This window comes from Nestor notabilis, unplaced genomic scaffold (genome assembly GCF_000696875.1).
Source record: "Nestor notabilis isolate BGI_N333 unplaced genomic scaffold, ASM69687v1 scaffold12704, whole genome shotgun sequence".
Taxonomy (NCBI): domain Eukaryota; kingdom Metazoa; phylum Chordata; class Aves; order Psittaciformes; family Psittacidae; genus Nestor; species Nestor notabilis.
The window spans coordinates 32,192-45,067 of NW_009924313.1; the positions used below are offsets into that span (position 1 = coordinate 32,192).

The window sequence follows — 12,876 nt, forward strand, 5'->3', positions numbered from 1 at the left end:
CTGACTCTGAGAGGACACCTCACACACCTTCATTTTGGCCCAAGGAGGGGAGCTCCACTGTCACCCCCCAGCCCCTTTGACCACAGGGCCTCCTCAGGGCACCCTGGCCAGCCAAGGGCACCCCACTGCAGATTTCACCCTCCCACCCCATCCCAGCCCTCATTCCTATCAGCAAGCAGCCAGGGAGGCAATAAAACCACCCATGTCCTCACAAGCTCACGCTCTTACCTCAGTGGGGAGCATCCTGCCAGCCTCTGCCCGCCCTGCTGGGCCGCATCACGCTGTGGAGAGCACCCACTTTGGGGCTGCAGCCCCACCTCACTCCACAGCCGGGGCAGGGGCAGCCCCCCACAAGTAAACTTGCTCTATCTAGGGCAGCAAGGGGCAAGGTGAGGGCTGATCCCTGCCTCCCACCCGGTGCTCCAGTCTGCTCCTCACCTGGCACGGAGCACAGCTGAGACCCATCATTATCACTGCTGAGGGGGAGAACAGGCTGAGCCCTTTGCAGGGCGGGGAGAGGGCCCACCATTGTTTTTCAAATGAAGGCATGTAAGATTTGCCTGGGCAGGGATGGAAACCACGTAAAGGATAAAGCTGGCTCTCTCAGGACCACAGTATACACAGTCAGAGCAGAAAAGTCTATCTGGAATAAACCGGCAGGCATTTGCAGACAGAGAGTGCAAACAGCCCTGGAGAGTCAGCTAGGCTCTCTGTGTGCTAAAACACCCATGCAGCCCAGCCTGGCTGTCTTGGCATGCAGCTTCCCGGGAAGCCGGGGCACACAACCATTTTGTTCCTCAAGAGCCAATTTGCAAGCAATGAGCAAATCCTGTTGCTCAGACTCAGAGTAGAAGTGTAATGTCACAGTTACCATGCGAGATGCCAAGTGCCAGCAGCAAACACACGGCTCTGCACACACAGGCTAACGGATGTGAGCACAATTCCTCCTACACACTAGTCCCTGTGTTTATGAACCTGTTCAGCTCCCTGTTAAGGGAATTTGCTTTAACCTTAGTGGTAAGTACTTGTGCTCTGGCTGCTGAAGGCCTTGCTGATTGCTATAGTGTCTCTGTTCTGTGTAACTCATTACAAATGCATCATTCATCACCAGGTTGCCTGCCCTACCACTCACAGCTGTTTTAAGTTTGTTGTGTGCTGACTGGTCTGCAGCTGTGGCGTATCAGCATGCGGTTTTAAAACAAACTAAAGGAAACTAAAGCAACACGTTTCTACCATTTTTGTCAAAGGAGCTGATAATAATCAGCCTATCCTTTCTGCAACAGGAGAGTTTTGGTTTTAATAATGTAAATCCTGCTGTGACAGAGGTTGGGTGGAAGGACCCAAAGCACTGTAGCACGGTTGAGCAGGCCAGCATACAAATGCTCAGCTGTAAACACCTGAACACTGACTACTCAAGCCCAGATACATAGAGGAGTCTTACATGAGCTACTGAAAAGAACAGGAAATAGCGTTATGTTTTATTCATGTCCACAGAGCAGCACATAGCTCTACAAATGAAGAGACAGTGATTTCCTCTCATCAGCCTTAAAAAAAGTACTAAATTGTAACCAAGGCAGCAGATTTCTTTCCATCCTAAATTTATTGTTTTTCTATAGCAACCAGGTCCCTTCTGCCTGGCTGTTGCTGCCAGATGTTCATTTCAGTGTAATTTAGTCATACATGCAAGACACTGGCTTGCACTGCCCTTGCTCTGTTTTCCCCGTTAACAATTCTCTTTGCTTCCTGGTCACTATTTCATCAGCAATAACTCATGCAACAGACAGGTGAGGTTGTACAAAGAGGTTTTTATTAAGCATGCTGATGGGCTGCGCTGCCTGCTGAAGCTTTGCAGATGGACAGCCTCCACGCTCCTTCGTGCTGCACAGGAGTACAAGCCTCCTTAAAAGCCTTTCTCCACTGCCCCTTGGACAGCAGTCACTCATCTCCTCCACCTAACACAGTAAAACCTGCTTCCCCAACCACTCAGTGGGTAGCAACCTGCAAGGACTCTGTGCTTCTAAAGGTAGAGCAATTCTTCATCAGGAGAACCATCAGAACTTCGTTAACTCACATACAGACCCAGCTTATTTCCATCATCTTACAATATCTTTTCTCCCTTTCTCTCTCCCCAACCCCTTTTCACAGCTGCTTCTTGTTCCCTGCGGACTGTTTTTAATGCTTTAAAGGTATCTCACCTCTTAAGAAGATGGCTACTAACTATAATCCATTGGAGACACTTCTGGATGTTTGAACAGAGCTCCAATATCATCTCAAGGAATCCAGCAGCTTCTGTTCTTCATGTTCCTATGCTAGAACAGGCTAACCTGTAAAGCTGAGCACAGCAGAAAGCTTGGCATAACACAGTTACAAGAAAGACAAACGCTTCATTTATCAAGAAAATCTTAATTAAAACAAAATAAACCCCCCAAACAAATTAAGGGGGAAAAAAAAAGAAAAAACAAGCACAAACCCCCAAACCAAACAAAAACCCCCAGCAAACAAACAAAACATGACTGGAAGAACAGCATTGTCCTGTACCTGCAGGAGCAGTGGTACTAAAAAAGATGGTTTGCCTTGTGGCTGACCCCACACATCGAAGTACTTTAAGGGTCCAAACAGAACTGCAAGGCAGAGCACACTGACCATCTGCTGTGGATGTACACCAGCTAACATTTGGGATTTTACCACATGGATTATCCGGTATTAAAAGGGTTGAGCTGACGTTTCAGCTTTTATCTTTCTTGCCAGCCCAAATGAGGGTTGCTATTTTCCACAAAAACCTGCAAGAATTTAATATGTTGAGACTTACATCTTATTTGAGTTTGTCTGAACCTATCCATGAAGCTCAAAAGCTTCGGTGAGGAGACAAAAGGAGAGGAACGAGGAGCAAACTAAGCAGCAGAGAGATTGCATTTGCTTTGTTTTGCTAATATATTGGGCTAAAACCAGAATTCTGTCCTAAGCAAGTCAATGAACAAATTTCAGATACACCTAGGACTATGCTCTATGCCCATAGTGTGGTCAGTATCATACCAACATCTTGTCAACAAGTGTCATTCTAAACCTGAGATTTTCATGCAGCATTCAGCTCACCCACATCTTCCTTACATTTGCTTTCTAACATTAGCCAGATTTACTTTCCTTAATGACCAGCTTTTACGGCCTCATCTCTACAGCTATTTACCCAGCTGCTATGTATTTGCTAGGCGAGCATGTGTGTCACTTCATGTTTCAGAAGGGCTTTTAACCCTTGCCTCTGGGCAGCCAGGATTTCCTGCTCTGCAGCAGCAGGAACTAAGTGAGACAGGAAACACTGCTGGCTGCTGCCACGGGCTGGGAGGGAGAAAGGTCAACGGCTGTTTGTACCTTCTCATTACTCCCACATCCTCAGAGTTGCATCTAGTGAAGACTGCGTTTATCAGTGCCGCTATCGATAACCAATTTATGCATAAATGTACATAGCAGATTGCCCTTTTATACTTTCGGTATTTGCTGAACTTCATTTGAGTATGTAGCATCAACGCCAACCATTGTCTTCAAATGGCTTTGAATATTACACTGCTGAGCTACCACTGACTGATGCAGTAGCAACACCAGATTATCCACAGCCTCAGTGTCTGTGTCACTCATGGGCATAGAGCCAAACCCTTCCTGCAGCCTGAAATTGGAGCAGCTTTATCAAGGCCCTGTCTTGAGACCATCCCGTTTAGATTTTGCTTCATAGAAGCATGTCGGGAAGTCAGCCACACTAGGACAAGTTAGATGATACTGAACTGCAAAGTTGTGATGACCACTTGACATTCTTCATCATTAGAAGATATAGTTTAATTTTAAAATGCAATTTTTAAACAAAACCATTTTCCACTTATTTCATAATCTGAAGTTCTAGAAGCATCAGCTTAATCTTTACAGTCACATCATCAGTTTTTGTCCATCATCTTTTTGCATGCACACGACTGCTGAGATCAATGTTTTATCCTTTAAGAAGGTTGTTATGATACTTCATAGTACTACAATAAATGCATTAATTTAAAAGCTGTTATGTCCCCATATATGGAGGGGACATACTACCACATACCACCATGAAGGTAGAAATAGGCTGAATACTACTCAAATAGGAATGTCATACTGGAATTGCTGAACAGTCAATTGAAAAAAATTTAGCTTTATTCTGAATCAAAATGAAACATTCATAAAGTTCCCATAAAAAGTTCAGTGCTTCGTTTTTCCAAAGTGCAAAACCAAATTCATAAATGAGACATTTCACAGCATTTCAGTAGAGGTACATGTTATTGCAACTTGTATTGGTGAATATTGCAAGTAAAAATACAGTTTAAAGTATTATAACCCACATTTCTGAAACTGAACTTTCAATTTCAAAACGACAGCACTAGTATTTTTCAAAGACACTATGGCAAACATTTTTGAAAAATATCTTTGACCACCTCTGCTCTTGAGCACCACAACAGACTTTCAGGCTGAACGCAAACAAAGCAACTACCTGCCAATTCTGGTTTCCATAAAGAGCCTAGGGAACGACATCAATTTATGTTAAAGGTAATGTGGAATTCAGAGTCAGTGTTGGGGCTACAAAACCATCAACGGTGAGCCCATAGTATTTACACAGCTGCGAGTTTAGGTCCAAGTTTTTATAAAACTTACTTATTTTAAACAAAGAGAACACTGATGGGATCTGGCTGTCATCCCAAGACAAGTATATCATCATCTAAGATCTCCTTCAAATTGAGACTATCTAGATCCAAGTAAAAATACTGCATTTTTATGCTATTAGTAGAAGAGAAACACAAATAAAATGCTTGACTGTCAGGTAGTTTTCACCTTCCTGTGAACAAGCACACAGAAGAAATTTGGATCATATTGAGAAATTATTATAGTAGTACAAATTGAACCATGTCATTAGTTCTCCTGTCACCTGCATGCTATGACTATTGTGGGTTTTTAATAACGTGCACTGAAGAAACTGCACTAACATAAGACAATTCAACAGTTCTTTCAAACAAGACATGATTTCAGCCATTTTAGCTTAAAGAGCATATAGGCTTTCTAGCAATGGAGCAGATAACTGAGAAATACCTCACTGCTCACACACGACGCATTCATGCACGCTGAACTTTTAAGCAGATTCCAGGACCTGTAACAAGGAGGTTTTAAATGAGATCAACAGCAGGGACTGCATACCTCTTTGCGATAGCATAATACAATGTGTCTTTGAAATATGGGAAAGCTAAGTCAGACAAGGTATGCTCCTGTGTTACCCAGGGAGAACTTTCCAAGAGCAGTTGAATGCGGTCCCTTTGCTGCCCAAACAGGGAATACTGAGGAAGTGAAATTTCTGAACTGAGTAGATTGGTGTTCCATTGGTCATTTGCCTTTCCTTCACTGAAGTTCTCTCATTTTCCTATTTTGCTTTACATGGGACACAAAAGCAGAGCTTCTATTAGCATACATTTACAAATTCAATCTAATTTCTCTCTGCAAGTGCCAAAACCTTCCTAATAGTCTTCCTTAAGTAAGAGCTCATCATCAAATTAAAGTGAACCAAAGATAACAAGTTAGTAGAATGTATATGTTTCAGCACAAAACCACGTAATGGTTTAGACCCATTTTCTTTTTATTAATAATATAAGGTTCTATAATCTCTCAACATTACAACTGAGGTTTTACAGTTAATCTCACACTAAAATAACAAGCGGTTTGGCTTTATTTGCAGAAAGTTAAGTTATCTTGGTAAAGAAACATTTCCAAGATTGAGAAGCAAACTGTGTTTTCTGGATTTCAGTGCTAACGTATCCCTGCCTTTGAAATTTGTTTCAGTTAATTCACATTGCTATGGAAGAACTATTTGGCCTGGCCTCTGTTCACAGCTGTAAGGCAAAGATGACACCTCTAACTCAGCAATATACTGTAAGTTAGGCAAGAAGAGTCACATTTTTCTTTGACTGTAAGACTTAGACCCTGGATCAGTTTCTAACAGATTTTCTTCTTCCACCTCAAAACTTTTATAAAGGTCTCTTTAATGTAAATACATTTCACAGTCAACCCATACTCACTCTGCACCTTTCCCTCTTCAAAGAGCACAGAAGCTGTGTAATTGGAAGTCATGACAAGATTAATTAAAATTGCTTGTAACTTACATACAGCCAAAATAGTTGAGTAAGTGAAAAAGTAATGTGTTATGCCAAGATATGCTTCTGATCTGCATGGATCAAACTCCATCTCTGAACGGGCTGCAGCTAGGGGAAGTGAAGTCTCTAGAAAAGAAGTAGAGAATACAGAACGAAGAGTGGTGGAAGAATGGTAATGATGCATGTGTATCTAGGTCTCTGAAACTTGCATAACACTTTATTTTGATTACAAATTTAAATGCAAAGTTAAAGACAGTCACCAATACGTGTGTTTCAACTGCAGTTTCGCTAAGCTCTGACCAGTTTGTAAGACAGAAAAATACTTATGAATAGTGTGGCAATTAGGAAAAAAAAACCAACAAAAAAACAACTACAACCAAAAACATAGCCATTACAGTCATAGTTAATCTTTTCCTCAGAGCTATCCAGTGACATTGCTCTGGGACCCTTAGAGCCTGTTATTTCACCTTCCCAGAGGACAACTGACATGCAGTAAAAACCTTTACTGCATTTTAAATCACTTCAGAAGCCAGTAGCTATTTAAAGGTTAGAAATAGAGAGTATAAGTGTTTTTGTCTGTGTATCTTTACACACAGAAAACGGCTAAGGAAACCATAGTTAGAAAATTAAGTAGAGTCCTCTTGTACTTATATTAAGATTGTAACAGACTGGTATTACTGAGCCACAACTACTTGTTTGTGCTGTTGTTCTGCAAAAAGGCTTCACACACTTTCCTTCAAAATTGATTCTTCATAGTTAGACATACACTTTCACTGAGGCACATAGACACTACTCTTCATATTTACCAACTCCTAGAAAGGTCTCTGTTTCAGAGCAATACAAGTCATCAGCAAGATGCCAGCTGTGGCCATGTAGTCACCCATAGAGCAGCACGCAAGATAAGGAAGTCCCCTACATAAACACATACAGGTTCACTCTGCTGAGACACCATTGTGTACGTAGGGAACACTTAACAACAGTGCAAAGGCTCAGCTCCCTAAACCAGACTACTCCTATATTGTTCGGTTGCTGCCGAAATACAAACTCTGGGGGCCAGAAGCAAAAATACAAAAGAATAGATTTTTATGTTGAAATGTTGCGAAACAAAACCCATTTGAAATAAATCCAGCTGCATTGCAAATATCACATTAATATTCTGTTTCATGACTTAAGGAAAACATTTTATGATCCACAAGTACCTTGACAGCGTGTATTTTAAAGGGGTTTTGAGTGTTTGTGTTTTTTGATAATTTGAATTATAGCATTGAAATTAGTCTTTAAACAAGTTCAAAGTTGTCTGATATGCAGTATTTTTCAAGCATTTTATACTTTAATATATTACGAAAACTGAGAGCGAATTAGACAGTATTCTAAAATAGTTCAGAAACAAAATGCAATTTCATCTTTTTCTCCTCATTAAGGGCACTACCAGTACAAAAGGTGTCCAAACTGACACTACAGGTGGGAAGCTGTTGGCTACAGAGACCGTGTCCTCAAAGGGTAGTCTGTATTTTTTCTAGCCTATGCAGTCATATACATGAATTATCAAAAAGTTGGATAATTTGCTTTAAGAAAAGAACCCACCTTAAAAATGGACCATGAGTATTGATAAATACTTTTAGTTTTACTGATTAACATTCAAGTTTAAGTGTAAAAATGCTTATTCTCACACGATACTGCTCAAGAAAATATTTCATTTTCTTAAAGTTTAATGGACAATTACAACTGTGGCTACTAGTGAAGTGAATGACTCATAAAGGCCATATGAAACCATACAAAACTAAAAAGGGAAATCTCACTTTCAGGATGACAGTATGTTGTCCACTTAAATGTTTTATTAAACTGTTAAGACTGTTTCAAAAGACAGTGCTGGGCAGTTTCAGTTGAATAGCCAAAACATTATTTTTAACTGAAAAAGATTATTTTGCATCTCTGCAAAATAAACAAACAGGAGCAAAACCCATACACACTAGGACTGAAGTACAGATGAACACAAAGTTTTGTTACAAACCTGTTTTCAACATACAGTGAGAAATGTCCATTGTACAAAACTTAGTGACTGACCTACAATTAATTTAAGATTATCCCAGCAATGCAAATACAACTCAGAACAGCTCAATTGTGTATGAAAAGAGAGACTACTGAGTTTTTAGGCATAGTTTGAATTACATAGTCTTTTTTTGATCAAAGCCTACATTTGTACTTAAAGTATTTGGTGGTTACAAGTCTGTTACATACTTAATCCTTCAGTACAGTGAAGTACTCCTTGGTGTTCTCTCATCTGTCTCTTTAGCAGCTTTCATTTAGCAAAAGGCTGGGTTGAGCAGCTGCTTCCGTAGAAAACACTGTTGTCAGTCTTTGTTCTCCTTCCAGGGGAGGCTTTAGTAAGAAACATCTGGCAGTATCCAGCATTGAAACTACTGTCAACTGTGTTGCCTAACCAAACTTGGAAAACCAAGTTTGCATTTCCTGCTTGGTAATAAACTCTTAAACAACCCACTGGGCACAAAGTGTAAGAGCATGGTAAGTAAAAATCCATAAACATTAACAGTGATGATTACACTTTATTGGGGGGAGGGGAAGAGGGTAGCAAAAAAAAAAAAAAAATAAAAAAAAAAAATCAAAGTAAGTCACTAGTTTTCAAAGTTTAGTCTATGTTATATTTGATTACTGGGATATCAGTACAATGAAAGTGGAGGGTTTTCAACAGTAATTTTGAAGAAGTTTTAGGACATCATGTTGTGCAGGGCTTTATAAAAGATTTTTGTTTCCAAAGATGTTATTGGGGTCCACATATTCTTTAACGGATCTCAGCATTCCCAGGCCAACATCAGAGATGCTCTCCTTCATCCAGCGCTTCCGCAATTTGCCTACTGGAAAAACAAAACCAAAGTGTTTCAATATATGGCAAGATTGTAGGAGCCAATCAATCTTGTGACCGTGAATGAATAAACACTGTGTGATAAATGCTTTTATTCAAAAATGAGAAATGTTTTGCTTTATTTGATTTATTGAGCCCACCAGACTATCAAGCTCATTAAGCTCAGCATACTCCCAGAGGAAGACTGTGTTCCACACTGTCTACTTTCTTTAGAAACTGAAATTTAGATGAAGCTTAGGCTGAAATCATGTTCTATTAAAATACAGAATCAATAATAAGTTTTAAAAAGCCACCAAACTGATTTTAAGTAGGAAACTGTACAGGGGATTACTAAAAAGCAGAACCCCTTGATTACTTTAAAGTGCGAACAACTCAATAATCTAACTTAAGCCAATACTGGTTTAAATAGAAGAAAAAAAAAAAAAAAGAAAAATAAAAAAGTGTTTGCTAAGGAGAAGGCTTAAAACCTAGTTTTAAATCAAAAAAATATCTTACTTCATTCAAAAACTTTTACACAGGCTGGTAATTGCTCATATCATTAATTACATAAGAGGTTAGTTTTCCCATCTAAAAATGGATATTCACAACATACACCAAATACAAAGGAAGGCTGAAACACCACCCATTTAAGAACTCATTTCACTGAAGTCTCACAATAGTCCTGTTCAATGGCCGAGTGTTCACTTCCTAATTAACCAAGTCATCAACTCTGATTTAACAGATCATTCAAAATAAAGGACATTTTTTTCATTAAACACACTCTAGCATTTAACTTGTCAGCCTGAAACACAATCCATTTGTCAGTATGATGCGATATAGTAAAGGTTTGAGAGACAGATGCTTTAAGAGTATCTGAAGCTAAATTCAAGCCATCTTTTGTGCCCTGTTCTCAGGGTAACCATCAAACTGTCATCTGAATAATAAATTACAGGGACACCTCTGGAGAACAGAGTATATTTGTTTATACCTTAAGGAATATGAGCTAGTCACATGCTAACTAAAAAAGAAAATAATGTGAGAAAGAATGAAATTTGCAGTTTGCTAGAAAACTACTATTAGGAGCATGCGCGTCAAGAGCAAAGATGATAACTGAAGGACAAAATAATTTGTCATGTGGTAGGAACTGTGGTTGCATTCTGCAGCCCAGCTCAAGAAAGAAAGACAACAAAAAGCAAAAACCCATCTGTGAATATACCATCACTACAATTTGACTGTCTGAGCAAGTTGATGTAGTTAAATTTTATCTGGGGAACTTTAATACTACTGATAAAAAAAAAGAATCATGGATGTGGCTTGACCATCACTTCAGGTCACTCACACTGGCTCCTACACAAGCAGCTGAAGAACAGTCATTACCATTCTCAACTGTTATCTGTAATATAGTTTCAGTGAATGTGTCCTGTGGTTATGGATGTAATTGTCCTGAAAAGACTGCAAACAACTGCTCCAACAAGATGGAGCACATTAGAATCACAGCAGGATGCCCAACAGCTAGCATGCCTGCCTCTTTTACACCTCCAGTAATAATGCAATTCCACAAGGAACTGAACTACTGTCTGAGCAGCACCAAACAGTCGTTGCATATTTAATGAAGTCGCTCACCAAGTGCTGGAAAACAGAAGGTGTTTGGAGTGCATCATTAGTTCTGTCAAAGTGATAATTTACACATCTATCTTGTCAAATTTTCTATGGTTTACACTTTTGCAATAATAAATCTAACATACATTTGATTAGTGAACTGGAAAGAAAAAAAGCTGTACTACAGTTACCAGCAGTCCTTCACAAACATGTTCAATGAAAAGATTTTAACCCCTTGCTAGCAGTAGGTTGAGCCTCTGCTCCTACTGTTCACATCAATAAGATATACATAGATTTTTCAGCTACTGATGTTTTCATATTAATTAGAGTTAAAAAGCATTGAAGCAATCTCACTCTTGGAATTCTATGCTGGTCCATCTGATTAAATGGAAAAATACAGCAAGTGAAGGAAAGGCTGTGTGCAGCTGAGAGCACCACTTAGAATAGCAATGTTTGTATTTGTTTCACTTCAGGTTAGTGCTGCCCTATAGTATCCTCCTCCTTCTCCATAGGATGACCAAATTAGCTTTAAAAATGAGAAAAGAAAAGGAGGAAGAAAATACCATAATAGTAAAAGATGTTACCATGAAGGCAGAAATAACTCCAAATGGCAAAGTTGCTGAACTACACTCTAAGCCTAGCCAAAGAACAGGTCAAAAGGAAGCATTAGTTTCCCCAACAATAAAAGGTTCCAGTTAAACCTGATCTTACCGTGGACTACAGAAAGCCACCTTTCCATTTCTAGCCTAGAGAAAGTAGATGTTTTAGTTTTAGGACTAGCTGATGCCATTTATCTGGAACTGACATGTGACAATATACAGAAACAAATTTTATCCAAGCATCTACCACCTATGGGCGCTCAGCCTTGTATATTTTTCCCAATTAAGAAGTGAGACTAAACTCACCTGATTCTATATGCTACATCATAACATTATTAAGGTTCTCAAATCAGCATAATATTGTACAATCAATTTGTAATAGCTTAACAAGTGACTACTTGTCAAGTCAGCTATACACATTACACACACAATCCTTGGTGACCCAACTAGAAACAAATACAGCCCTTCCATCTTGCATCTTCTTCCTCTGAAGACACCTAATCTTGCATCTTAATTATCAAAGATGAAGTGCAACAGAATTAGTTTTCAAGTCTTACAAGTGGCAAGTGCCCTGTTCCTGGTGCGCTGAGCAGCCTAACACCTTAAAACATTCACTGCTAGGAAGCCAGAAGTCCTCAATCTGAAGCCCAGCCTACTACATGAAGTACAAACACCCTCATGGAGTCTAACTTCACACTAAATATTGCAGACTCAAAAAGCCAAGATGCTTGTTCAGTAGCAACTCTCAAAGACAGTCCAACACCAATTTAATTTTTGCAGTATTTTCAAGTTTTATCATTGTCTTAGTCCATGTATGAAACAAAAACACTCGAGCTGGATAAAAATCTTTTTCCCAGTTCTGATACTGGGAATGCTGGTCCAGCACTTTGCTGGTTTCATTAGAAAAGTTGTTTGTGCTTCCAGTGCTCTTTTAATCTGTCAAGGAATAAACTACACTTCGGTGAAGTACAACCATACTCTATGCTGCTCCTGTAGAACTCGTCCTTTTGAAAAAACAAAGCCAAGCAAATGTGTATGGACATTAGATTCTCTGCCAAAAGTGAGAACAGTTCCCATGTGCTTTTTGGTTTTTTCTTCAGAAAAAATGATAGGCAGCACATACCTGCTGGCCACAAAGATGATAAGATGCGAGTACAGCTCTCTTGGGTCATGAAAGTTACACTTGCTAATTCTTGAAAATGCATTGGATGGCTGCAAAAAGGCTGGTTGCCAAGGATGGACCTAGCGAACAGCAGGCAGCAATTGCTTTTCTCACTTCTGGAATATAAAGTACTTGGGTACATATGAACAATCTTGTAAGGAAAGTTTTAATGGAATTGATGGAACCCAGGAGTGTGACTCTGCACCCATGCAGAAGAGATGTATAGCTCTGCATGGTCCCAGTGGAAATAGGCCACAGGGACACTGCACATGGCTCTGGACTTTCTCTGCTCCAGACCTTCCAACTCAAAGAGACAGTTACTGCAGAACAATAGGTTTGCAAAAGGAGAAGCAGAAAGAAGTCATAAGAAGGATGGGGACCTTCCTGAAGGGGACTGAAAGCATCTCTCAGCTCTTAGAAATTGCTGAACACTTCCAGAGAAAACTGCAATACTGAGAAAGGTCAGTGCATTGATCCAATACTGTGGTAGTGCTGGAATATATTGGACCA

The 12,876-nt window shown here is 39.7% G+C and overlaps 1 protein-coding gene across 1 annotated transcript in view; it reads right to left on the reverse strand.

Annotated features, from left to right (window-relative positions):
- Positions 1 to 8,416: 8,416 nt before the first annotated feature.
- The window catches only part of AGPS (alkylglycerone phosphate synthase), a 38,013-nt gene continuing 33,553 nt past the window's right edge, over positions 8,417 to 12,876 (reverse strand). The window contains exon 19 of the mRNA XM_010012547.1: positions 8,417 to 9,019. Within this exon, the coding sequence (XP_010010849.1) occupies positions 8,898 to 9,019 (122 nt within the window). The 3' untranslated portion in view covers positions 8,417 to 8,897. The remainder of the gene's footprint in view (positions 9,020 to 12,876) is intronic.